A 26,604-nucleotide genomic window follows, 5' to 3' on the forward strand; every position below is an offset into this window, starting at 1 on the left:
GTTCCAATGTTTAATTGTGTTAAATTACAATGAGAGACTGAAACATTGAAAACACATTCTCAAACCTGAGGGTACTACTCCAAATGTCCACCAGATGTCATCAGCTGTAGGCAGACATTTTCAAAACTTTGCCCTGAAAGCAAAAAACATGACAAAGCTGCAGTGAATTAAAGGTGCAACAACTGCACTTCAAAACAGCAACTGTGCAGAGATCAATTCCATTGTCTGACGAATTAAGTGAAATCATGAAAACAAGTATTTTAGTATGCTGCCTGTGTTGGTAGGTAATCCTTGCAACTGCCCCTTATGAGGCAGGGAAGTCAACGCTTTGCTGGAACTCTGAAAGGTTTTTGGTAGCACATCAGAGCTAGACTTTTTATTGAAGGAAGCACCAGCCAATTCTTATTGTGCCTGCTCACAAGAATATTACCAGACAGCATAAGGAGGGGAAAAGAATTGGTCACTAGCCAATATGGAAAGTCAAAGTAGGGAAGGCAAGCAGTGAGAGTGGGGGAGGAGCAAGCATGTCAAACAGAATAATATACGCATCTCAGTATTCCTTGGTGTAATTCATCAAAGCCAGTTTTACTCATTTTTAGCTTTCAGATGATAGATCAAAATTAAACTTAAAAAAAGCTCACCATGCTTTTAAAGCAACAGTTTGTGTTAGAATTTGATGCAACTTAGGTCAAAGCTTCTCTTCAAAGACTTCACAGCACAGCTGGTAAGAGATTCAACCTGAAGTTGATTGCTTTTGCATATTGGGTCAATTTTATAATAGATCTTAAATTCAGATAATTAATGTATGATGGTGAAGTGATAAAAGATTTTACCAGAAAAAACTGGGATAGTTTGATTACTTAAGTGGCAAAGCAATGAGTGAATTATGTAAGTTATTCTAAATGAATGCCAATGAAACCATTATACCACACTGAACAGAAGATTTTACAGTTATGTACTAATATAATTTAAGATCTCTACCTATAAAACCAAAATCTTTTAGTATCATGAGCAACTGTACATGCCTGAAAAAGAGAGTAGTTACATATTTAAGTAAGCTTTGCCATCTTCCAATCTAGAACAGTCTCTATAAATTCTATGGACTGAGGAATGACTTGTAATTCACTCTGTCCCAAAAGTAGAGAAGGTAGAGGACTGAATAGGGAGCTCAGTAATTCCTGTGAGAATTTCCCTCTCAGAAGCCACTCATCCAAGTATGGGTAAACATGTATTCCTTGTCATCTCAGATGGGCCTGCCACTACTACCAAGTATTTTGTTAACATTCTCAGGGCTGTAGCCAGGCCGAAAAGGTAATAAAAGTATAGTCAGGTCCCACTGCAAAAATGGAGATTTTCCAGTGGGTCAGATGAATTGCTATGGGAAAATAAGCATCCTGAAGGTTAAACGCTGAAGAGTAATCCTGAGCTTCCAGAGAGGGGATGATGAAAACTATTGTCACCATTCTGAATTTGAATTGGCATATACATTTATTTAGTTGACAAAGGTCCAGGATTGGACACATTCTTCTCTTTCTTCTTGGGATAAGAGAGTAGCAGGAGCATGAGTCTTTCACTCTAAATCAGCGGTTGTCAAGCTGGGGGTCAGGACCCCTCAAGGGGTCACGAGGTTATTTTGGGGGTGGGTCACGAGCTGTCAGCCCCCACACATCGTGGCTGTGACTGTCAGCCCTTCAGAGCTGGGTGGCCGGAGAGCAGCAGCTGCTGACTGGGTGCTCGGAAGGTAGCGCCACTTCCATCAACAGTGCAGAAGCATGGCATGCGCTGGGGAAGGGGTGAAATAGCATGGAGGGGTTGTCACAGTCTGAAATATTTTCAAAAGGGGTCCCAGCAAAAAAAGTTTGAGAACCCCTGCTCTAAACTCCTGTGGTATTTCTAGGACTCATAGCTGAAGAAAGAAATTCACTTTTTCCCTTGTTGTCTCTCGCATCCCTGAAGAGGAACGGGATTTTATGTAGAGCCTTTGAGACTCAGAAATAATCCCAGACGATTCCTGAAGAAGATGGGAAAGGCAGCAAACAAAATTGGGGTAAAGAACAGTTAATTACCTTTCAGTAACTGGTTCTTTGAGACGTCTGTATATGTGGACCCCATCCCTGGTGTGCGGTGCACCAGTGCAGTAAGATGGAACGTTTTCACTAGTTCTGTCCAGCAGGAACTGCATATGCGCTTTTCATGTCCTCATGCTCCCCTTCTCCAGAAGGCTTAAAAACACAGTAACCCCCAAATGCCACTTCAACACCCAAAATTCATATTTATAAGACTCCAAGCTGTAGGGAAGGAGAGTAAGCCATGGGATCCACATGTGCAGACATCTCAAACACCTACATTTACTGTAAAGTAAGTAATTGTTCTCTGAGTACTGCACATGTGGATCCCACTCATAGTGATTAGACAGCAATTATTTTCCATGAAGGTAGGAGCTAGGAATTATTTGAAAAGAGAGATACTGTAGAACTGCCCTTCCAAAGTGGGCATCGGATCTGGAAACAGTCACCGAATAATGTTCCATGAATGCGTGAGCTGAAGTCCAGGAAGCTTGATCAGCAATAGAAATGCCTTACAACATTCCTGTGTAACTGGGATTCTTGACTGCATGAAAGGGCCATGAGTCTGAACATGATCTATATGAGCACTACAGACCTTCTTTGATACTGTCCAGAACTCTGATAATGTCTGCTCCGAGAAGCACATAGTATTGCTGCAAATACATTTTCTCAATCATTCTACAGAGGAAAGAATATGATTCAGAACCATCACTCTCAGTGAAATGTCATGAATTTTTGACTGGTAGAATAATTTGATCCAACACTGAATGGCGAATGGAATCACAAAAATATGTGGCGCCATATGGCCTAAAAGTTTGAGACATCTTGACTGATGTTCAAGGGCATTCATGAAAGTGGAGTATTAGCTGTCCTATTTGAAATCTATCCAAAGGGGGAAAATGCTCTTGCTGCTAACAAGTCTAATAGAGCCCCCCAAAATTCTGTCAATTGGGACTGAACCAAATTTGATTTTTTTTTCAAATTTAATCCTCAAACCCAGGGATGAAATCAACAGAATAACCTTCCTCACTACCATGGATACCTATTCCCATGATTTTCCCCATACAGTCATCTAGATAAGGATAAAATGTGTAACTGTCTGTGGAGATGAGCTGCTGCTTCGGACAGACATATGGTAAATACCCTTGGAGCTGATGAAATTCCAACGAGGTATACTCTGAACTGGTAACAGTTCCCTAAAGCTACTAATCAAAAGGTACCTCGTGGGGGTGGTATGAATCAACACATAAAAATAAGTGTCCTGTAAATTGAGAGTAATGAGACAATTCATGGGATCTAGAGCAGGAATAATCTAAACAAGAGTTACCTTATGAAATTTGGTGTGCAGAATGTATTTGTTTAGATGCCTGAGAACTAGGATTGGACACCAATCTTCTTTTCTCCTTCAATATGAGGAAACAAAAGGAATAAGAAGCCCTTTCCTACAGAGACTTGAGGTTCTATTGCTCCTGTATTGATTAGGTCATTATCTCTTGACGCAAAGTGCACTTGTGAAAATGTTTCCTGAAGAGGGACCAGAAAGGGGTATGGATGGGAGGAAAAGTTTGAAATTGAATGGTGTAACCATCTTTGATGACTTGAAGTACCCATTGATCTATGGTGATTGCCACTCAAGCCTCATCGAAAAAGGATAGATGGAAACCAGAGAGAGGAAGGAAAGGGTATAGATCCTTGTAGATTAATACAAGATCCTCTATCAAATCTGATACCCACATCTGTCCAGATTGCAAGATTACCAAAAACGATTATGGAGCTGATCTCTTCATTTGGTAACTCAATCTCATCTTGGTCAGAAGATGTCTTTTGATGAAAATATGAGGAAGGTATAGTGTTCCTATGTCTCAATGAAGAAGAATGAGGGCAAGATTACTTCCTTTTAAAAGCAGGCATATATAATCGCAGTATTCTACGCTCAGAGTCTTTCAGTAAATTAAGAGACTCATTCATTTTAGCACTAAATAAATTCTGTCCATCAAATAGCAATGGTTGTCTGTACTTATTAGGCAACTCTGATGCAGGTCTTATAACAATAGCTGTAGCCATTGAATGGACACCCGGATCAGCTATATCCAGTGCAGCCTGAAGTGTGAATTTAGCAATTAACAGATTCACAAATTGATCTAAATTCATCTTTAAATTCTAAAGGTAACTTGTTCCTAAAGCTAAACAGTCTGTCCCACTGAAGGTAATCATATTTAGATAGCATGCTTGATAATTAGCTATCCTAATTTTAGACAAGCTGATGAATATATTTTTCTCTCAAAGATGTCTAGTATCTTTGGTTCTTTCTGTGGGAGTTGACTTTCATATTAGTTTTGATTTTTCATTTGCAGCAATAATAAGTGAAGATCGAGACAGATGAGTATAAAAATTCTCAAACATTGGACGGTACCTGATATCTACAACCTGCACATTTTGAAGTAGCTGCAAGCAAGGCAGGAGTAGCCCAAAGGTCCTTTGCCAGATTTAAAATTCACTTATTTATAGGTAAAGCAACTCTACTTTGAGATGCCAATTGTAAAAATAAGAAACAGTTATTATGCCTTCTCCTATACCATTTCCAATGGGACTTCCAGCATTTGTGTCATGCGCTTCAGCAGGTCTTGAAAGGCTTTAAAATTGTGCATTCTCACAGATATAATAGATAAAACAGCCTCATCAGACAGGGATGAGAACAGCGTGGGGGTCTAGATGAATCATCTTGATGAATAGTGCCTCCTGTCACTAGAATTCTGATGTTCATTGTTGCCATAAACTAAACAGGAGAATAAGACAAGACACCTGAAAACTAAGAGTAGGTGATTTACAAAGATTCCCCAAAAACTGTGGGTGAACTTGTCCTGAATACTGCAGATATTGAGACCATGGTGACCAATATGGCCAAGCTTGCAGAACAAATGGTTAAGACATTCACCCAGTTTGGGGGAAACCAAAGAGAATGAGGTTCTTGTGTACTGCCTTCTGATTTTCTTCTCTTTTTGTTCATTTACTCTCCTCTTAAGTAGGGGGATGGAATTAGAAGAGGAGTCAAAAGACTGAAACCCCTCCATTGATGGGGTAATAATAGAAGACTTTAAAAGCAGAGTAGAGCTTCTATTCTCAGTCCCACTGTTGTGTTGGTGAACAGAAAATTTCATTACAGGTTCCTTAGATCCTTCTCGAGAAAGAGATTTTGATGGTACAGAAATAGAAGTGTCTAACAATGAATACTCAAGCTCTGGAGTTATCCTAAGTTTCAGGAAGGATACAAACAAGCCTTTTGGAGCTGTGAAATACTAATGAAAGGACATCTGTGCTGGGGGATCCATTACCTCTTCTACTTGCTTTGAAAGAGCTGCAGAAGATGAAATAGCCACTGCCGGGAGAGATGTTTCAACCACAAAGTATCAACAAATGTGATTGACGTATTGGTGCAGAGGTAGATGGTGCTGGTAATTTCTTTGCCATGGACTTAGCGTGCTGTTCTCTATGTCAATGTGGCACTGAAGGCTCTGGCATCAAATTATGGGTAGCTTCATTGATTCTTCTGAGGAAGCTCTTCTGCCTCCGGGCACCAGAGTTAGTGAGTGGTGTTGGTCAACAGACAGAGTCTGTGTCTTGCTTCCTAGACAACAGAGGTCCCAACTGCTCTGAAAGTATTTGAGAGTTCTTCTTGGGCTCAGTCACAGCACTGACAGGTTGAGTTTGCAGTGAAGAACTCCCTGAGCTTTGTCCACACCAACAGAAAAAAGTCATATAAGTAACTCAAAACTGAAGTTCAAAGGAAAATTCACAATATCGGAAATAGGTGATGGTGAGAAAAGGCCAAGGAGATCAAGCTTTACACAACTAAACATGACATAGGGAGCTTTTTTCAGGCAACAAAGGCCATTTATGGTCCATGCCCTCATGATCTCACACCACCGAGCCCGAGATGGGTCGACGTACTTCATTTAAGGAAAGTGAATCCAACAAAGCCAGATTGACAGAGCATTTTGAGCTACTCCTGACCTGTGAGTGAACTGTCTCTGATGCCACTATTGAATCCATACCTCAAGGATGTGAAAGAGAATCACTTGCTGATTCCTCTGCCCGCAAAGAAATAACACAAGCCAAATTAAGAACAAGGCAGCAGGACTAGATGGCATACCAACCGAAGTCTACCTTGGAGGTGAAGAACTAGTAAAGAACTACAAACTGGTATAATCAGAGGATTCTGGAAGATTTGAGAAATGCCAATATTGTTATAATCAAGAAAGGAGACAAGTCGGAGTGTGGAAATTATAAAGATATTGCCTTGCTATCTACAACAGGGAAAATTCTTGCTCATATTCTCTTAAATCAATTTCTTCCCCTTGCTGAGGAAATACTACTGCAATCTCAGTGCAGTTTCAGACCATCTCACGGGAGTATAATGTATAGTGATAGTAGACGAGCTGTCCTGCAGAAGATACTGGACTGCCTCTTAAAAGTGATGTCAGCAAAGCGCTGTTGCTGATCAGACAGAGAAATTCCACTTAAGCAATGAAGTAAACTGGGCTTCATTGTGCTGCATTGTCTAAGGCCCAGGCTATGGCAGCCCCGCTGGGCATAAAGATTGTAACTGTCTATTCTGCCAATAGGTCAAACCCACCCTCTGAACTAAGAGGTTCTCTCTTGGTGGCAGGAGTATAACCCAAAAATTTTGGTGCAGCCCTACAATCCTTAGGGCTTAGGAAGGTGAAGGTATGGGAAAGCACTAAACCTGTGAGTAGGATTGTCTCTTTCTTAGTAGAGTTCAGAGGATGGCATCAATCTTTTGACAGATTAGATTATCACAAGCCTTTATCCCAAGGGGGCTACTACAGGGTGTGCAACGGATAATCCAGCACAAAAAAGCAGCAGAATCCACGGGCACCATGCCTGTTCCTTGCATGTCCGTATGTTCTCCCCCACCTCCCAAGGACATATAGGGCAGAATGACCTACGGCTATGGCGGTGAGATGAAACTGTGATGGTCTGCCTGCACTCCATAGTGCTCTTTCATCAAATTAATTTATAATCTTTAGGTTTAGTTTACTCACAAATTTCTTACATATTCAGGTCTAACTGTTTTCATTCTTTAAAATCTTTCCTTCTGATTGCCACTTAGAGCTGAGGTGCTTCCCCACCTAATGGCTGAACCAAAACACTCCTGCTTTAAAATAGTCTGTCTTATGATGGATTTGTTCCTTTTAACTGATGGATCCACTTAGTGTCTTCTCTTTGGGAGAGAGCCACATTCTGGAGTGTTGCTTGTCCATCTCCAGCAGAATGTGCCACTCCAAAGATAAGTAGTAGTCTAACACTCCACAAGGGGAACATTGGATTTTGAAAAATATTCTGATTCTAAGAAGGACTTTCGCCTTTCAGAGATTCCACTCCTTCAATGCCAGTATAAGTAGGGACTCTACCTCAAAGGCTCCTGATACTGGTACAACACATTCAGTCAGACCGACATTCTTAGTCCTCCAAACAGCTTGGCACTAGCTAGAAACTCTGTGCTGAAGACTGGTACCACTTCCACATCAAGGCCGGCTAGAATTGAGATCCATTCTATGGGCAACTCACAACATTGATCCTCTTTCTCAGAAATGGAAATAAGGGCTTTCTGCCTCTTCTAACCATGAACCCAGAGCTTTGATCACCTACATGGGTTAGTGAGGCAGATTCTTGCCTCACCCAGCTCCAAGTGGGTCCACATGGGCACTGAAGACTGGTACTTGGATACGTGCAGACAAAACACTTGAAGAACCTCTCCCACTTTATAAATACGAAGCATATCTTATTGAATGTATAACTAAAAGGCTCTCTCCCCAAATATTTTGGAAGGAGAGAGAGATTATATTCTAGATCTACATTTCCTCTTTTCATTATCTGTTAGAGGGCATGCTTGATTGAACAGAAAAGTTGACCAAATCTTTTAAGATTTGTGGCAATACAAACAAGAAATAAAAAACAAAACAATTAATTTGCAAATGACGTAGAGGACAACAACATACACACCATCAATGAAATAAAGGATCATTTATTTTATAAACAATGTACAAAACAACAAAATGTTAACTTAAAATAGGGAAGTGAAGGGGAAAAGATGCCATAGTCAATAAATTTGTATTTACATAATGAATTTAGACTATACTTGTGTAAGCAGAAGTTTCTCCAGAGCCTTTTTTTTGCTACAAAACACACATTTTTCTCATTGCAGGCAGTTAACACACAGCTCATATCTGACTTAATGAAAACAAGGCAAGTACCATCGCTACATATTATGCAGGCTTTCTCTGTTGACCCAGAATAAGTTAAGAGATTGTTTGTGCATGGAATAGTTGCTTTAGGAAGCTATAATGAAGCTCAGGTAGATCTGCTGTTACCCTCTCGAGGAGGGTCAATATTAACATTGACTACTATGGTATATACGTGCTTAGCTTAAAACAATTTCCTGAGCTATTAATATTTTGTTTCTAAATTCCCATAAATATTTCTGCCTCCACACTGAGAAACATCCAATTTTTTTTATATGATCTACTTCTGTGGGCTTTCCATTCAGAGCATCTAAAAACTTAGCTTCAAACATTCTGGTCTGCAGCTATAAAAGTAATGAAACCCAATAAAGTATTTTTTAATAAGCAGACAACACATTGACAAGCATGGTTGTTGGGACACAAATCAAAAGAGGTAGTTTTACAAGCCATAGTTCCTGAGGCTCTGGAGTAGTATATCCCAGTGCATTTATGAAATTGCTCCTCAAGTGGTCCTGCCACTCACAAGCATGCAAGTTGTTGGGTTTCTCCACATGCTCCACCAATTAAATGTGCGCCCTTGTTTTTCCTGTTGATACGCGTGTTACTTTCTCAGCTTTTATGAGGTTGTTCTTTGAGTTTGGCTTTAAAATGTGACGTCCAACCTAAAAAAATCCAAATAATTTTAATTCTATAAAGTGCTTAAGACTACTCAATAGACAAAGAATAAAATTTTTAACAAAGATATTGGAGACTGGAAGAGCTGTTGCAGTTTTCCCCAGCCTGGAGAAAACGAAACCCAGAAAACATTTTGTGAAGTTAAAACAATGTACATGAACAATCCCTTTCATAAGTATAATTATATTTATTCAAACACAAAAGGGTATTCACATTATTAAAAACAAAAAGCTTCAAGTCCCCAGTCTAAATAAAAAGGCCTACCATTGTTTCTATATCTGACCTTAGATATAGATAAACTCAGCAACTCATTTGTTTTTTTCCAGCACCACAAACATTTTGAATAGACCAATGCAGATGTGTGTCCCCCCTCATACATATGATCAATGATGACCTGGCTGGACAAGAGTATAGGTCTTAAAAGTTGACAAATTGAGTTCAATGGTCTTCCATGAACTTACTTTCACAGTTTTCCAAGAGTTTGACATAACTTGTTCTGTGATCAACTGGTTCTGTGACTTTTATATTTGGGATCAGTCATATTGGTCACATAATGGAAAGGATCTGTAGTATCTCTGAATTATATTTCTTATTTTATCTGTATAGTTCCAATTTATTATATTTTATGAACCCAGGTTTTTGAGACTGCAACCATAGAATCTCTAAACTTGTTCCATTGTGTTTATAAGTTTAGCACTCAGCTGTACCGTCAGTCATTGTGTAAAATGCATACTACTTTGATATTAAATTTTACTCATGTTCAATGCAAATTTCAAAACACACTTATGGTAAAGGACAAATATAAACAGTCTTCCTGAGACATCTTAGCTTCACTGGAAAAGTGGAAAATCAATCCTTTCTTCAGTCAACCAACCAACCATGAATATGAGGTGGGTGCAACAGAATTTCTGATGTTCTACAACATGCTTTGGAATGTAGTTAGACATTTTTCAAAATGAGGTTTAAAATAAGGTTGGTGAACACCTGTACATCACAGGCGAGATTCCACAATGAACCTCTAAGAGGCACTGCACATAATTTGCAGACTAAGGGAAAGAGGGCAGTAGGTGTTGGTGGAACTATACTGGCTTTAAACAACCTTTGTGCCCTCCTAATCCTGAGCTGCTCCAGGGGCTGGACAGGTCCTGGAATAACAGACAGCCCTAAGGGTTTGACTAAGTTATATTAGCCTCCACAGGCAGCTCTACGAGCAAACGTGTTGCTAAGAATCTCTGCAGCATTCCCCCGAACACAGCCATCCTACCTACAGCACACAAGCACCATTGCCAAGGCTTACCAAGGGTCCTACAGTAATATGGACATCTTCCACAGTTTCTGTGGAAGTAAAGGGAAATGATGTCCCTTTACACCACTGTAGACTCTTTACCCAGCATGGGGGAAGGGGTGATGCTCTCCCCTCAGGATGTTAAGGATGATTACACCCAAGACATCCTCTCATCTTTCACTGTATGTTTGGTTTTTGAGCAAATGGCATAGGTTTGTCAAACTTCTCTCTGCATTCTTGGTTTTTAAAGATGAAAATTACTCACCTTGTAATTGTTCTTTTAGATGTGTTACTCATGTCCATTCCATTCTAGGTGGGTGCGTGCCTTCGTGCAAGGTTATCAGAATTTTTTTCCTTTCAGCAATACCCGTAGAGCCAGCTCCGGTGCCCCCTGGAATCCCGTGCACATACCACAGTATATGAGGCGCCACCGGCCCTACGCCCCCTCAGTTCCTTCTTGCCGTCAACTCCGACAGCGGGGACAGGGGGCGGGTCATAGAGCGGACATGAGCAACACATCTCGAAGAACAACAGTTACAAGATGAGTAATCGTCTTTTCTTTTTCTTCAACCATCTTTTCTTCTTTAAGTGCTTGCTCATGTCAATTCCATTCTAGGTGACTCGCAAGCAATAATCTTGGAGGTGGGCCCAGAGTTACAGATGAGCCGCCTGCAGTACCGCTCTGCTGATGCCAGCATCATCCTGTGCCTGCTGGACAATGGCATGATGGGCCATTAAGGTATGCACCAATGACTATATGGCACCTCTAGAGATGTCTTGCACCAGAACCTGCACCAGAAAGGCCTCCGAAGATTCTTGAGCTCTGGTAGAGTGGGCTGTAACACCCAGCCATCCTTGGGCGCACCTTCAAAAGGATTGGTGCTGGCTCCTGGAGCGCCTGGCAGGCCCTTGTTGGGGGGCTGGGGCAGACCTCGCAGTCACCCAGCACCTCCTAGACCTCCTATCTTTATCCCTTCGTCTATAGGGGGTAAAACGAGGAGGCTAGTACCTCTGCTGCTGCTGCTGAGGGTGGAACTGGCGCTTTGAGGTCTGGGGCATATAAAGGCCAAAGAACACAGTGTGGCCCTCAAATCCTTCAGACCATGCAGTTTGGTATCAATCTGGTCTGAGAAAAGGGCAGACCCATCAAAAGGGAGGTCTTGAATGGACTGCTGGACCTCCTGCGACAGCCCAGAAGACTGCAGTCATGAGCACCGACACATGCATATCACCAAGGCAATGGCCCTCCCAACTGAGTCCACCACATCAGAAGCTGCCTGCAGAGTCATCCTAGCCACTATGCTACCCTCTTCTAAGATGGTGGCAAAGTCCAATACCTGCTCCTGGGCAGGGCCTCTCCAAAAAGGCTTGAGAGAGCCCCAAAGGTTGTAGTCGTACCTGCCCAAGAACACCTGCTGATTAGCAATGCGAAATTGCAGGCTTGCTGTCAAATACATTTTTCTCCCGAACAGGTCCAGTTTTTTATTTGTCCTTCTTCTTGGGAGTCGAGCCAGGCTGGCACTGCCTGTCCCACTTGTTGGCAGCCACCACCACGAGGGACTCAGGAGAGGGGTGGGTAAACAGATATTCAAATCTCTTAGTGGGAACATAGTACTTTTTCTCTGCCCTTTTTGATGTCGGGAACACAGACGATGGCATCTGCCATAGGGCTTTTATCACCTTAAGCACCTCCTTGTGCACAGGCAGCGTGACCCAGGCTGGAGCCGCCACTGCCAGCATGTTAAAGAAGCTGTCTGAGGCCTCCTTGAGCTCTTCTGCCTCCAAACCTAAATTCGAGGCCACCCTCTTAAGGAACTCCTGGTGGGCTCCAAAATCGTCCAAGGACACCGATGACCCCGACCCAACTGCCTCGTCCGGAGAGGATGATGAGGACTAGACTGGCACAGAGGGTGGTGGCATCCTCTCCTGCTGCCAGGGGGCTGCTGACGACGTCCCCTCCCAGGGGTCCAAGCCCTCTTCTGAGGCCAACTCATGCGCTCCCTCCAGTGCAACTGGTGCTCACTGTACACCACAGGACCTGTATGAGAAAGAGCCTAGGGCCACTGCGATCCCCCGAAGTCCCCAATATGGCCACTGTTCCGGCCACTGGTCCTGGTGCCAACCAGGAGCTGCAGGGCAAAGGACTTGCTCCTGAACCCTTACACGGTGGCAGTGCCCCGAACGGGTAGCAGGATGCCTATCCTCTCTTGAGGAAACTGACTAGCTGCCAGATAACCATGGGTGGGCAGCAGTTGGCTCCTTTGCAGTGCAGCGGGGTGGAGGAGCGATGTCCCGATCCCGGGGTACCATGGCGCTCCGACAACTATCGCCTTGTCATCGAGGAGCACGATGATGATGATGACCAGCGATGCCACTCCTTTGACCGACCCCAGGCTGCTGGTGAACTGTGCTCTGAGGAAGAGTGGGACTAGTGTCACGTCGAAGATTGGCACCTAGGGACCGATGACTTGGGGCATCGTTTTCCCTTCAGTGATGACTCCCTCTCCGATGACCGGGTTCTGCACTGTGCCAGCACAGGCGAACTCTTCAGTGGTAGGGAGCAGGAATGGCGCCAGCTCCCTTCCAGGAAACACCTGCGTGAGGACGAGCAGGATCGGTGCTGTCCTCCAGAGTGCAAGGTTCTCGGTGCCAGAGACCATGATTGGTGCCACGAGGTTGGCAACCATCTGTGGTGGCAATGCTGCACTGCTGTGGTGCACTCCAGAAGTGGGGGCCAGAAACAACCTCGCAGGGATCAGTGCTGCGACGTCAACTCCCTGTGTGGTGACCTGACTCTCGGAGACAGGCGACTCTATTCAGGGGAGTGGTGCAGCCATTGCAGGGGACCAATCACAGGCTTCCCGCTGGAGACCGGAGCTTTCTCATTCAACGGCGCCGGGGGCTGAGGAGAAGGAGGTGAAGACAGAGCCATCAAGTTTCTTTCTGCTTGGAATGCCTCTGGCCTCAACGGCACTGCTAGTTGAAAAGGCCCCCTTTCGTTCCCCGGAGTCGGGGGTGGCTCTCTTATCAGGGTCACACCCCTAGGCAGCAATCTTGTCCTGCTGACCCTCAGCTGCCTGCTCCAGAATGGGCCCCACACTCAACCCCGCTTCCTTAGACTTTTCCAGTGCGGCGGAGCAGCCTCTCTCCATGTGGTGTTTCTTCTGCTTTTTCCTCGATGGTGAAAAGGAAGAAGTCCAGTGCCATGGCGGGGCCAGTGCCAACTGGGCACTTTGCCCCGATGCCATACTTGGCACCAAAGTGGAACGTACCGATTCGGAGGCCGGTCTCAGTGCTGCCTCCATCAGCAAGGCCTTCAGATGGATTTCCCTGTCCTTCTGAGTCCATGGCCTGAAAGCCTTACAGAACTTGCTCTTGTCCTTCCTATGAGCTTCCCCCAGGCACTCGAGACAACTGTCATGGGGGGATCACTGAGAGGGAAGGGCTTGACGCAAGAGATGCAGGGCTTAAAGCCCGGAGACTGAGGCATTATCTGCTCCCAGGCGAAAGTCCCAGGACTATTCCTAATCTAGCTACCAACTATTAACAACTACTTAATTAACAGGAACCAAAACAAATAACGATTAACTTAACTACTGAAGGATCAGTTAAGAAACACTTGCGAAGCAAGCAAAGCAGTACCAGCTACCGTCATAGGCGGAAAGAAGGAACTGAGCGATGTAGGGCAGGCGGCGCTTCATATACCGCGGCATGTGCACGGGACTCCAGGGGGCGCCGGAGCCAGCCCTATGGGTACTGCTGAAAGGAAAAAATTACGGTAATCATGCACGAAGGCACACACACACTAGAATGGAATCGACATGAACAAGCACTCGAAGAAGAACCAGTAATACTAATGAACATTTTTTCAATGTGTGTGCGCTGTAGTCATCATCAGGTCATTTCTCATGTTTGATCAATCATCTTGTTTTAATAGAAGCGTTGATTCTTTTAGCTCTTGTATTCTCTCTCTCACTTAGAGCATCTAGTAGCATACACAGAAACTTAAATCAGCCCAGAATACATTCAAGGAAAAGAGGTTCAATCAGTAATATCAAGTGTTCCTTCTGTGCTACATGGAAGGTAATTCTGATAGCATAAGGTGTCTGCAATTTTCTTATCAAATTCTAGACTTTGCCATAAACAACTTAAAGGTAATCACCAGCTGATCTTTGCCTTTTTGTGGATGTTACAGATGAGCTGAGATTGCTCTTGAATGAAGCAGATGCTGGAAAGCTGATGAAATATTCAAATTATCATTGCTGCTATTGTTCAATTATGATGCCATTATTATCTCACTTGCTTGATCAGACTGATATGATCTACTCTTCCACTTCAAGACCAACTGTGCCACTGAATAAAACTGAGTGAAGATCACACAGAAAGATTATCTGCATTTTTTATCAGAACATGAGTTTTCTCTATCTTGCCACTTGAAAATGAGTATATTTAACTTTAGAAGGAAGAATTATGTTTTCATGACTTCATTCAAGTCAGTCACTTGATTATTACCACTTCCTTTGATGATAGGTATGTTGAGTCACAAATTTATATGTTTGGTAACCAACCAACTTTCACAGTGTTGATTAGCAACAGCTTTCATTTTATACTAAGAATAAAAAACAGGCACTTAGTGGAATCAAAACTGAGGACTGAAACAATAAGAGCAGCTAGTCAAGCTTTCCTCTAGTCACTTTATCAGATATTCTACCCATTTTCCACCAGTTTTAAGATTTTACTAAACTAAGCCTTTATCAGTTCACAGTTCCACTCTCTTCTCTTCAATGTCCCATGATTAAGGATACGATTCTGTCACAGAGGTCACGGATTCCGTGACTTTCCGGAACTCTGATTTCTTCTGCAGTGGCAGGGCCAGAGCAATTGCCCCAGGGCTGAAGCAGCAACCGGGGCTGGGTCAGCCCCCATGGGGTTGGAGCAGCTGCCAGCAGTCAGCCCTGAGGTTGCTGGAGCAGTGGAGCTGAGATTGAGTCAGCCCCTCTGGGGCAGAACCAGCGGCAAGAATGTGCTCTGACTATTAGTGCTCTGACTGTTAGTTCCCCACAGGGAATTTTTAGTGGAAGTCAGGGAAAGGTTGTAGGCTTCCATGAATTTTTGTTTATTGCTCACTACCTGACCATGACTTTTCTAAAAATATTCATGACAGAATCTTAACCTTACCCATGATAGTTAATTCCACCCACAAACCATGCCCCTCACTTACTAGTAACTAGTTTTCCGTGACTCGAGTTTTGAGACCACCAACATTCCCTAATAGCCTAATACTTGTGTGTAAGTGATGGAAAAGCATGATGATGGGTTCTTTTGATTGATTTTTGGGAGGGTGCAGGAGTAAATAAGAGCTTACCATGGGGACTTCTGGACTGGAAAATGGGGAGGTGTCAAAAGATCTGTTTTCTTTGTCCAATGAATCATTGGCATTTTGATGTGCAAATTTCTGCTTTAGAGCATGAGCTATTAGAGCTGCTGGATCCAGCTGTGAATTCTGCCTTTTTCTTGTCTTAGGAAGAGGAGTACCACCAGGTGACCTATGAGAATGAAGACAGTGTGTCCAATCCATGAAAACGTAATGCTGGTCCTGGAGAGTAATTACATTCCTAGTATGCCCTACACCCTAAACCAGCTTCACATACCATTCAGTTTATAGAAACATAACTTTGCAAGTAATATTGCTTACTGTGTTCTGAAATGGCTCAATATGACCTACTAAGAAAAAAAGTAAATGCAGCAATAGTGAAAAAAGTCTCCTGCCTACAGTCTTGGCAAATACATAAGTTGTTCATAACACCTCTGGTATCATTTCCTTATTCTAGGTACTAGAATATTGTGGCAGGCTTATAAAAGTACAATTTTAAAAGGAGGTCTCATACTGCCAGATTCTGCAGTATCAATTATGGTCGCTCACAATGGTCCCTTCTGGCCCTAGAATCTATGAATCAGGGGGGCAGAAGGAGGGGGGAGTTAATGTAATGCTCATAAAGTGCTCCATTTTTCCTATTTGTTTTCAGTTAAAACACTGAATCTTCATGAGTTCTCATGAAGATCAACAAAAAGCTGTAAAGTTTCTCAAAAACCTTTACAATAATAAAATATGGTCTGATGCAAGACTTCAATTAAAAATTAAATTTGCAAATATAAACGTTCATCCAGTTGACCACATAAGACCTCATTTACAAACAAGATCACTTCAGCAAAATATCCACAACCAGCAACCAGATGCTAAATTGGCACAGCTGTATCAGTGGTTGTTTTTATTCTCAAGTGTGTATCTGAACTTCCAAATGTGGAGTTAGAAACACTATTAAAGTATCTATTTGAAAGTCAGTTGTGTATTATTTCTGAATACAAAGCACTGAATAAGTCAGCCCTGATTTTCCAGAGTACCTCAACTCTGTTCACAAGTTCATGCTCAGAGATTGTGGATACAGTTTGCAAGTTTCCAGATGGAATTGCTGGTTTAATTTATAGCACTTGGAACGAGATTCACAAAGGGACTTTAGCCGTTTTAACGATTAACTTCTAGGCATCCTGCCACCCAGTGGAATTTACAGCCCCTCGTTAGGCATCCAGGCTCCCCAAGTGAGGACAGTTAGATAGTAAGAAAGTGATTCTCAGAAGCCAGAAGCTGAGCAAGGAGATTCCTAACCTAGCCAGGTGTGAAATCCCGAGGCAAGTAATGGGACTTTGGGCCCAGATGCACAAAGGGACTTAGGCGTCTAACTCTCATTGATTTTGGCCTCACTTATCAGAGTGACTGATAAGAGGAAGGCACCAATCCCTGCTTGGAATCCTCAGCCATGAACTCTCTCCTGGAGTTAGGCAGTTAAACGAGGTCAACCCCTTCTTCTGAAATACCCGAGGGACCCCCCCATTCACGGCAATACAGCCAAAAGGCCAGTGGTTAGGGAACTCATCAGGATATTGGGAGACCCAATGTCAAATCCCTGCTCTGTTTGATCTGGACCAGGGACTTGAACCCAGGACTGTCACATCCCAGATGAGTGCCCAAACCACTGGATACTCTGAATTACTCAGCCAACCACAAAAATTCCTGACCGGCTTGCCTCTGGCTGCCTTGTGTGTGGGTTAGGTATGCTCACAATACACCTACCAGATCAGATCTGCAGGTGAGATAGGTGGGGGAACACCTAATGTGAGAATCCCACTGAGGTTAGGTGTGCAAGAAGGCTCCCAGAAGCTTAATAGCTGCAGGGCAGTGTCAGGACTTAGGCAGTTTGTGCACACCTACCAACAGAAACTTAGGTCGTTAAGGGATTTAGGTACCTACAAGGTTAGGCAGCAGCTGAACATTAGTTTTGAGAATGTCAGTGGTGGTGAAATGGTGGGCTTATGTGCCTAACTGCCTCTTTAGGAGTCTAACCACCTTTGTGAATCTGGCCCGTAGTACTTATGTGGTGCAATCACATATTGAAGGTATGTACATACTATATCTGCCCACAGTTATTTGTGCCAGTTATTTCCAGACATGAAACTTAAACCCACCTTTTAATGAAAACTTGGTACAATACGCTCAGTGAAATCCTGACTGCATTGACAACTCTCACCAACTTAATTGGAGCCAGGATTTCACCCTCTGTTCTTGTATATACTAAATTGTTTTCCTCAATAGTGATCTCTAAACAGACATTATCCTACTTCCTTAGAGTATATTTTTATTCCAGTTCAGCAAATGTGTTTATTTAGTTTCCTCTGTATCACATCTAAAACAGCAGTTTGGCACTGAACACAGGATATCAGTAACACAAATATTAATAATCATATGTTTTGTGATCACGTATGTTTAGTATTTTGACCCAAACTATTAAAAAAATAAAAATTACTTGTACCGAACTAAAGGACCACGGTCTAGGTTCGGTAAAATATTCAGTTAAAACATATACACGCATCATATTTTTAAAGACTTCAAAGTTAGAATTAGTGTATTTTGGATGTACTGTTAGTTTCCCAATGCTTCCCGAAGGAGTTGTCCTTTTACAATGAACTCAAAAGTTTGTTTGTTCAGATCAGTTTTCCTGCACATTTAGCTGATTTTGTAAGTGAACTCCAGATAGCCCCAATCACAAAGAAAACAAACAAACAGGAGAGACAAAAGATTGAAAGATTGTCTTATTTAAAACCATAGTCTCCTGCTTAGGTCAGTCAATTTTTTGCTTTGTATGTAGTATATTTTCACTTGGTATTTCTAGGCAGTGAAGGTGCAGCACTCTTTAAAGGCAAAACTGCCTGCTCAAAATCTCTCAGGGCACATCTACATGGCAAAAAACCCCAAACTCAGTAGCAGTGAGTCTTAGAGCTCAGTGTCAACTGTCAGGGCTCATGATACAAAGCTACAAATAGCAGTGTAGATGTTCCCACTCAGGCAGGAGCCCAGGCCCTGAGACTTGGCGGGGAGGGGGTGGAGGGAAGTCCTCAGAGCCAGGGTTCTAGCTTGAGCGGGAACATCTACACTGCTATTTTTAGCCCCATAGTGCAAGCCTGAGTCTGTTGACCCAGGTTTTGAAACTCACTGCTGGGGGAAGGCAGGGGTTTGAGGGTGACTTGCTGTGTAGATGTATCCTTAGTCACGTAGTCTCTCATTTAACACTTCCCTATCACCTCAGGTAGTTGTCAGAAGCCTCTGTCAATTAAACAGGTTTTCACCTCAGCGTTCTCTGCTGCTACCTAAATATTGTGGTGTTGGCATATCTTTGGTTTACCCTCAAATACACAGTTAACTCAACTTACTTCTCAATAGCTCGCAGTCGGATCTTGTTTATATCCTTCAAAACATCCATCATACTAAAAACACCTTTGGTCTTCTGATGTTCAGCATTGTCAACAGTTGTTGAGCTGGTCTTACTTGCAGCACGACGTTGTTTAATAAGTTCAATTGCTGAATTACTGGCATCAAAGCCAGATGGTGCTATGGAGGGAAGTGGAGGAGGAGGAGGAATTACAAAGTGATCTGGTGCGATGAACAATGGAGTAGAAGTCATTGTTGGCAATGGGAGAGAACCATCTGGAATGCCAAATGAATTCGAAGCATCTGAACCTATCAAAGAAAATAAATATTTTTATTTTTTTTTAAAAATAAGAGGAAGAGTTGCTAGTATTTGAAAGTTTGAGCAGGTCAAGCCAAGTACAAGGCTTCCGAGTTATATTCCAAGTTCCTGATCTGGGAAGAACTGTTTTGTGTTAAAATGTCATACATCTAACACAACATGATGCTACCAGAAATAATTACATAAAACAGGAAGAAAAATCAGTGTTAACAGAAAGTTATTTAAGTTTCAAAATCAAGCACTCAAAATTTAGGAAATGCCAGAATTCAGATTGTCCATGCAACCTTAATTCTGTCCACTTGTACATCCAATCTATGCACTGAGGCAGGTGTTCTATTGAGGAAAAGCCATTCGTGACCATGTAATTAAAAAGTATCATAATACATATGCACAAAGCCCAACCGATCTCTCCTTCTACCCCCACAATCTTCATTGATTCAATAGCTCTCAAGCATACCTAGTGTTGAGCATGTTACTGTTGAGACATGGGTCCAGCACTTTAGAATGTTTTGTTCAGTTATTTTGGCAGCATGCCTAAAATTGTATTGAGTACAGAGGAAATGGCAATTAACAGTTTACTCATCTAAACCTAAACAGAATTTCACAGAATAAAGAAAAGGTTCTTCTCTAGCCCTGCCACATTATAAAGGCCTGCTACAAACAGTTTAGGAGCTAGAGCAAAAAAGGTCAGAAGAATCTTTTATAATGCAGAGGGCTAGGCAGACTAAATCTAGGGTTGTTACTTGCTCACCCCTATAATACAAAGCTTGTGGCTATTAAATGGTGGCCAAGGCACTCCTCCCATGTGACCGGATAGAATGATATACATATGCTTGTGAGCTTCCCCAGAACAAAAGATTATTTAAATCAACTCTAACTTGAAGATGATGAAATATCCCCAAAGTGGGGAGAGTGTGAAAAAAATTAAATTTATGAATACAAGAAATAGAGACAGACAAAATCAATCTTGCATTCAATATACTTTTCATTTAATTCACAGAAATTTAGATAAAAAGTAAATCACGGATCAGTAGTAAAGGTATAAAACAAAAGGAAAGCTGAAAGTTTAAAGAGTATAGTTTAAACAAAAACAAGCTTACATGACTGATTATTATTTCTTGATCCTTGCACTGCAACAATTGAAGCAATCTGGGCACGAAGAAGGGTTAACTCATTTTCAAGTGCAGAAATTTTTTTAATTGCTTCTTCATTCACAAGATTTTCTTTTTCTGCTCTACTTTTTAGAACAGTTGGCAAGGAAACTATAGCTGGAGATACATCATGGTCAACTGTAATTTTTTCCTTTCCCCATGATTCAGCCCTTAAAGAATAAAAATGTAACTTTTAAAAGCTTCAGCTAAATAGTAACAGTTTCACTCCCCCCAAAGGCAAAAGGATTAGGTTAAAATGCATTTTTTATGTTACTAGCACAAGAAATTGAAGTTATAAAACACCATTGGCAATGGCATTAGGCTTTGATGTTTCAGAGCTTCATCTTTTCCACAAGCCATTTTGTATTACATTGTTTTGTAAGTAAGTATGAAAAATCATTTTTAAAGGTTATCAAGTTTATCCCCCATAAGAAGGAAAAAACCTTTGAAAATGCACTTTTTAGAATGCTTAGGCAATTTATTCAAGAACAGAGATTGAACACTTCACCGTGGTTATGCTGAACGTTTGGGTTGTGAAAAAAGGGAACAAAGAGCACCTTCTGCCCCTGTACAATCAGGAAGAGGGCAACTATACATTCCGATGCCTGAAGAAATGAAGGTGGAAGGTGATGAGACACACCTTGCTGGTCCCAAGACTTTTAGGAGCCCCAGAAGAAACATGTAGGGGCAGGGAAAGCACAGCTGCACTGTGGGGGAGTACTAGACACACCTATTGTAGCCCTCATGGCAGATTACACCCATTTAATATTTTCTAGTTAACTGACAGAGCATCATCTGCCTTAGTAGAGAGCCTGAAACAAAGCTCAAAAGGTGTGAACTGCTTCATTAATCAATCAGGGCCCAGTGGGTTTTCCTGCCAAGGAATCTTGCATTTTTCCATGGAATTAATAATTTTGCTTTAGGCAGGCATGTAAAATTTTCTTTTCTATTTCCCTGCCCTACCAGGATCTACCTGCAATTCCTCTTGCTCTCCAGATTACCCCACAAAGAAATTAATTTGGTTTACAATGCATGCTCCCTTCAACTATTCCATGGACCTAGAGCTGAAGTTCATCTTGCAGTTAGAATGGGGAAAACTCTAAGCATGGGCTGAAGAGCTAGGCGGCCTGGAGAATAGCACTCAAGACCCAAGAAACGGGAGATAAACCACTGAAGCTGGCCACAACTCCTCCCTTCTTTGGCAGTTAGGTCCCATTGTCCTGCACAGTGCATGTAGCTAGTGTATAGCTGTTCTAGGAAGTCATATGATCACATATTGAGCCATTTCTAATAACTAAAGTGCCAGATCATAAAAATGATTCTTTTTCTTGATTTGTGAAATTCTCTGAGTTTTTGTAGAACAGAGGCAACATATCAAAGCACTAACAGCTCAACTATTATGGTAAGAAGAGACACTAGAACTGCAGTATTCCTTCTAACCAAGAAAACCCCAAAACATATCAGCCCATTTTGATCTCCCTACCTCTTGTTGTTTCACACCAACAAACAAGTTCAGAAGAGAACTTAAATTCATGCAATATAAAACTAGATTTGCAATATTCAATAAAAATACTAAATTTTAATTGAGGTATGTGTTAGTGGTCTGAGGACACTAAGCAGCATTAACAACCAAGTTCTAGTTCTGAAATATTCATTCTTCCTCTGTGACTTTGGGTAATGTACTTAAAATGGACGCAAGTCAACTTTGTGTCTCAATTTTTTGAGAAGTTAAAAATAACTTCATGTGCTATGCCTGTCCAAGCTCCCTAACAATATCTGTTGTTTTACAAATCAAGTTTTCCTATTTTATTAATTATTTTCCTTTGGTACTCCATGAAAGCAGAAAAAAATTAATGAAAGGGGAAACGGTGAAACAGCCTACACACAAGGCATACAAACTTTTAAAAACTGAAATTACATTTTTCTGTCAATTATGGTAATCTTAGATGTTTACTTGTAACAGTAATGGGTAAAAATTTAACAAAACTAATTTTGAGTTAACTGGAACCCTTTAATATTTCTGTCTCAATTTTCTCATCTGCAAAAATGGGACAGGGTTTATTACCCAATAATAATGAGGTTAGAGGGAATAATCTCATGGAGTGTTATGATAGGGTCCATCAACATTCAACCCTGCCCAAAAGGCTTTGTGGATGAAAGCACAGTGTAAAAGTACTAGCAACATGCTTGGCACTATACAACAATAAAGGGAGGAAAGAGCGTCAAGTCTTGAAATCCTCCAATCTATGTGTGTGCTATATAATGTTACCTAAAGGGTAGGCAAGAATTGCTGAAAAAAATCAAGAGGAAGAGCTAACTTCTAAATTGTCAATTTTGCTAGGGCCAGGAAATATTCAGACAACTGTCAATATCACAGGCAATATGGCCCAAATCATTCCTACCAAAATAAGCAAGGAGCCTTTACTTGCCTAAATCTAGCAAAAGCTTCTCTCTCATCATTTACTACCCACAGGATATCACCAAGAGATGGAACTACAGGGCTTGGAGTTGTACTTCGTTCGTCATAATCCAAAGAATTCAGGTCTTGGGCCATCTTTAAAAAAAGAAAGAAAAATCAGGCCTTTGCAAAGTAAAGAATTTAGATTTAACAATAAAACTTCTTCAAATAAGAGATTCAGTATTAGATAAGCAAAAAAAAAAAAAAAAAAAAAGATGCAGTATACCATAGTCATAAAAACAAAAAAGATTGGGAAAACTATTGTTAAATTTAACTTGTGACTTCTTGCTTAAATGAATGTTAAGAATAGCAATAACTCACTCACCTGAAAACAAGGTCTTGGACAAGGTTCTAAAGAAAGAACTGTCCCAAGTCTACGAATAATGCTTCGCGTAGACCCATATTCTTTACTTTGCCAAGACGATATAATCTAAAAATTAAACAAAAGAAATCTGGGTTTTTAACTCAAGGATATAAAAATTTATATTTTTTCAAAATCATTCAGAGATCTAGTACCATATCTGATCTGACAGTTACATACTTAGATTAGTCTACAAAAATGTTTGTTGCTCTAATGGAGCCAGGGATCAGATATGGACTCAGGAGGATTTCTCTTCCTAGACCAGTTTTCAGTTTCTGGGATATAGGTAAAGATGTGCCAGGTGATTCTACAGTGACATGAAGGCCAGCAGAGAATGAAAATACCTTCCTATCTAGGAAGTGTAGTATCTAGAAGGTCTGTTGGAGAACAAACTTGACCCAAAATGAACGGGTCAACAGAGCCTGTATTTGGATACACACAAATCATGCTAGCAAAAATGGGTAGGGAAATCAGAAACAGTTTAAAATATTTTCACCTGACATTTTATTATGACAGCATATACCTGCTGAAAGTGCCTTCTTGAGAAGGGGGTTGAAGGAAGACAGGTTCGAATAACACGGCCAATGCTGCTATTCTCTATATGAGTTTCCCACATTGGTATGAACTGCCAAAAGAAAGAGCTACTATCAAACCAGAAAACTTCAAACAAAAAACAAAACAAAATTTAGTCAGTGTAACCTTATCTACACTAGCACTTTTCCTACACTTGGTCTAGTACAGTGGTTTTCAACCTGCAGTCAGCAGGCCATTAGCGGCCTAATCAGCATATAGCTGCGACCCATGTGACATTCTCAGTGCCATCCAGGTAGTATATATATTGTATAGATGCAACCCATATAACACAGAGAGAGCTGCATATGTGGTCCACAATGGTAAACAGACTGAGAACCACTGGTCCAGCATTAGTGGTTCCACAGTAGCAGCAGCAGTGTAGAACAAGTGGTGGCATTTTTACTACCACATTCTAAGTTTGCACGTAGAGCTGAAAAATGCTGAGCAGATGTAAGTTCCTCAAGGTTACAACTTGTAGCACTATGATTAGTGCTGGATATTTCCAGTGTAGCGCACATAAGAAAGAGGTGTAAAACAGTCTGACACATTTTCTTGGCATTATGGTCCTGACCTTCAGAAGGTAAATCCCTGTAATTTCTATTGAAATCCATAGGAATTGTATGTGGACAGCACCTCCCATGATCAGGATCTATAAAAGTATGGAATTAATTGCTGCTTGGAAATCTTTACACACTAGTTAATGTATGAAGGCAAAATGTAACAGACACATAAAATCATCAGATGGGTCTTACAGCCTGTCTACACAAGGAAGTTTACCAGCATAATTATACTGCTATGGCTATACCAGAAACCCTGTGTGGACATTTGTGAATAAATTATGCAATAACCCCAAGCAAATAACCCCTCAATGCAGCACACATCCCTTATTTGCCATCTGCACACATCAGCAGAAATTTCCTAACACAATACACGCACTCACCCACCCTCACTCCTGCTTACCATACAACCATGAATTTGAGCAGTAAATGGATAACTAATAATATTAGTTTACCTGATCAGCTGGTACACCAAAGTATTCTAGCAGTTGCCTTATGAGATTCAGCAGTAGAGCCATTTACAGAGAAGTCTGAGAATTCAAAAGCTGGTCATAAACATTAGTTTCATATATATCCCAGAAGAGTTCAGGACACCCTTTCTACAGCTGCAAATAGAAGAGATCATCACTTCAAGACAAAAAAAAAACTCCTGCCTGGACTTCTCCATACCTAAGGGCTTGTCTACACTTGCGGTTATGCTGGCAACATTTTGTCGCTCAGGGTGTGAAAAAAACCACTCCCTGAGTGATATAAATTTTGCCAGCATAAGCACAAGTGTAACCGTGTTACATCGGCAGATGAGAGCTCTCCTGCCAACATAATAAAACCACCTAAATGTCTGGCGGCCACTATGACAGTGGAGAGCATCTCCTGCCGACATGGCCCTGCCCACACTCACATTTATGCTGGCAAAATTTATATCACTGGGGGGTCTCCACACCTCAGAGTGACAAATTTTTGCCAGCATAACTGCAGGTGGGTTCACTTCGATCGCCATTGACCAGAGTGAGAACAGCTTTAAAGCAGCTGAGAAGCCAGGACATGAAATGCCAGACCATTAAATATACGGTCATCACTTGTAACCCACTGATCTTAGCCCTGGATCTCGGGTTTTAAAATCAACACTATCTGAAAACCACAGCCCACTCCGCTGCCTCAGCTGCAGTTGGAGGACCTGCCTCTTCTCATGACGGATTTATCGATCACCTATTCTTTCCGCAGAAACGAGAAATAGTGGCGATGGGAAAAAAACCTCTCCCAAGGGTTGAAGCCACAGAAACCCCGGGCCCGGCCTCCAGCCCGCTGGGCTCCGACTCCCGGGGGCAGCACAGACAGCTCGCCCGGCCTGAGTCTCGCCTTTACTCTGGCCTCAGGTTTTCCGGAAGTTGTAAACGAGGCTCCCCCCGTCAACCCCCAACTGGCAACACGGCGACCCTCCCCGCCCGGCTGGGGCCTGCGGCGGGTTTTCAGCCTGGCAGCGCTGCGTGAACTTTACCGAGGGCGGGGAGAATCACAGGACAGGACAGGACAGGACAGGACAGGACAGGCGGACACACGAGCTGGAGCCTGCCCCTGCCCAGCCCCGACTCTCGGCGGAAGAGCAGCTGCACGAGCAGCAAGAGATCAGGCGGGCGGCGGCGGCCGTGGGGCAACGAGAGCCGAGAGCCTCCTGGGACGGCACGTCACGAAGCCCCGCCCAGCGGCTCTGGTCCAGGGAGGCCGCAGGTGGCAGCCCCTAAATAATTCCCCCAGCGTAACGTTCCCCTCCCAACGTCCCCAACGTCCCCTCCCAACGGTTGCAGCGCTCGCCCCCGCCCGCCAGCGGGATGCTTTACCCTGCGCGTGACGCGTCGCGTGCAGCCCCCTCCCCGCTCAGTCCGGCTGGTGCGCTCCTGCAGGCCTCCGAGGTCTCCTTAGGCCCCCTCCTCCCACCCGCGGTCCCAGTGAGCGGCGCAGCGTAGCGCAGCGCAACAGCGGAATCAAATCAAAACTAGCGCCTCGCAAAGCCGATTGGGTAGAGGGGGAAGAGGGACGTGACGCCGCACAAATCGTCGAGCCACCAGCGGCTAGGGGCGTGGCGGAAAGCGAGAATTCGATGGCTGAGCCAATAGGAACGCGCAGAGCGTCCACGGTGC

At 42.6% G+C, this 26,604-nt stretch overlaps 1 protein-coding gene across 6 annotated transcripts; it reads right to left on the reverse strand.

Moving 5' to 3' along the window:
* MTFR2 (mitochondrial fission regulator 2) lies at nt 1-26,577 on the reverse strand. 6 transcript variants are annotated; one of them, XM_067542290.1, is made up of 9 exons: nt 26,305-26,576; nt 24,925-25,074; nt 23,863-23,964; nt 23,304-23,408; nt 22,950-23,074; nt 20,470-20,690; nt 19,053-19,359; nt 15,655-15,835; nt 1-133 (listed from the first exon to the last, which is right to left on the reverse strand). In XM_067542290.1, the coding sequence occupies exons 2-9, from the start codon at nt 24,985-24,987 to the stop codon at nt 101-103; spliced, it is 1,137 nt and encodes a 378-aa protein (XP_067398391.1). In that variant the 5' UTR covers nt 24,988-25,074; nt 26,305-26,576; the 3' UTR covers nt 1-100. The 6 variants fall into 6 exon arrangements, with proteins under 6 accessions (XP_067398391.1, XP_067398389.1, XP_067398386.1 ...); XM_067542288.1 differs by lacking the exon at nt 1-133 and adding an exon at nt 8,097-8,991 and having other exon boundaries at nt 24,925-25,014; nt 26,305-26,570; XM_067542285.1 differs by lacking the exon at nt 1-133 and adding an exon at nt 8,097-8,991 and having other exon boundaries at nt 26,305-26,569.
* Between the last annotated feature and the right edge of the window lie 27 nt (nt 26,578-26,604).

This window comes from Emydura macquarii, unplaced genomic scaffold, assembly GCF_026122565.2.
Source record: "Emydura macquarii macquarii isolate MOO-44397 ecotype Brisbane River unplaced genomic scaffold, CSIRO-AGI_Emac_v2 contig_705, whole genome shotgun sequence".
Classification (NCBI taxonomy): Eukaryota; Metazoa; Chordata; order Testudines; family Chelidae; genus Emydura; species Emydura macquarii.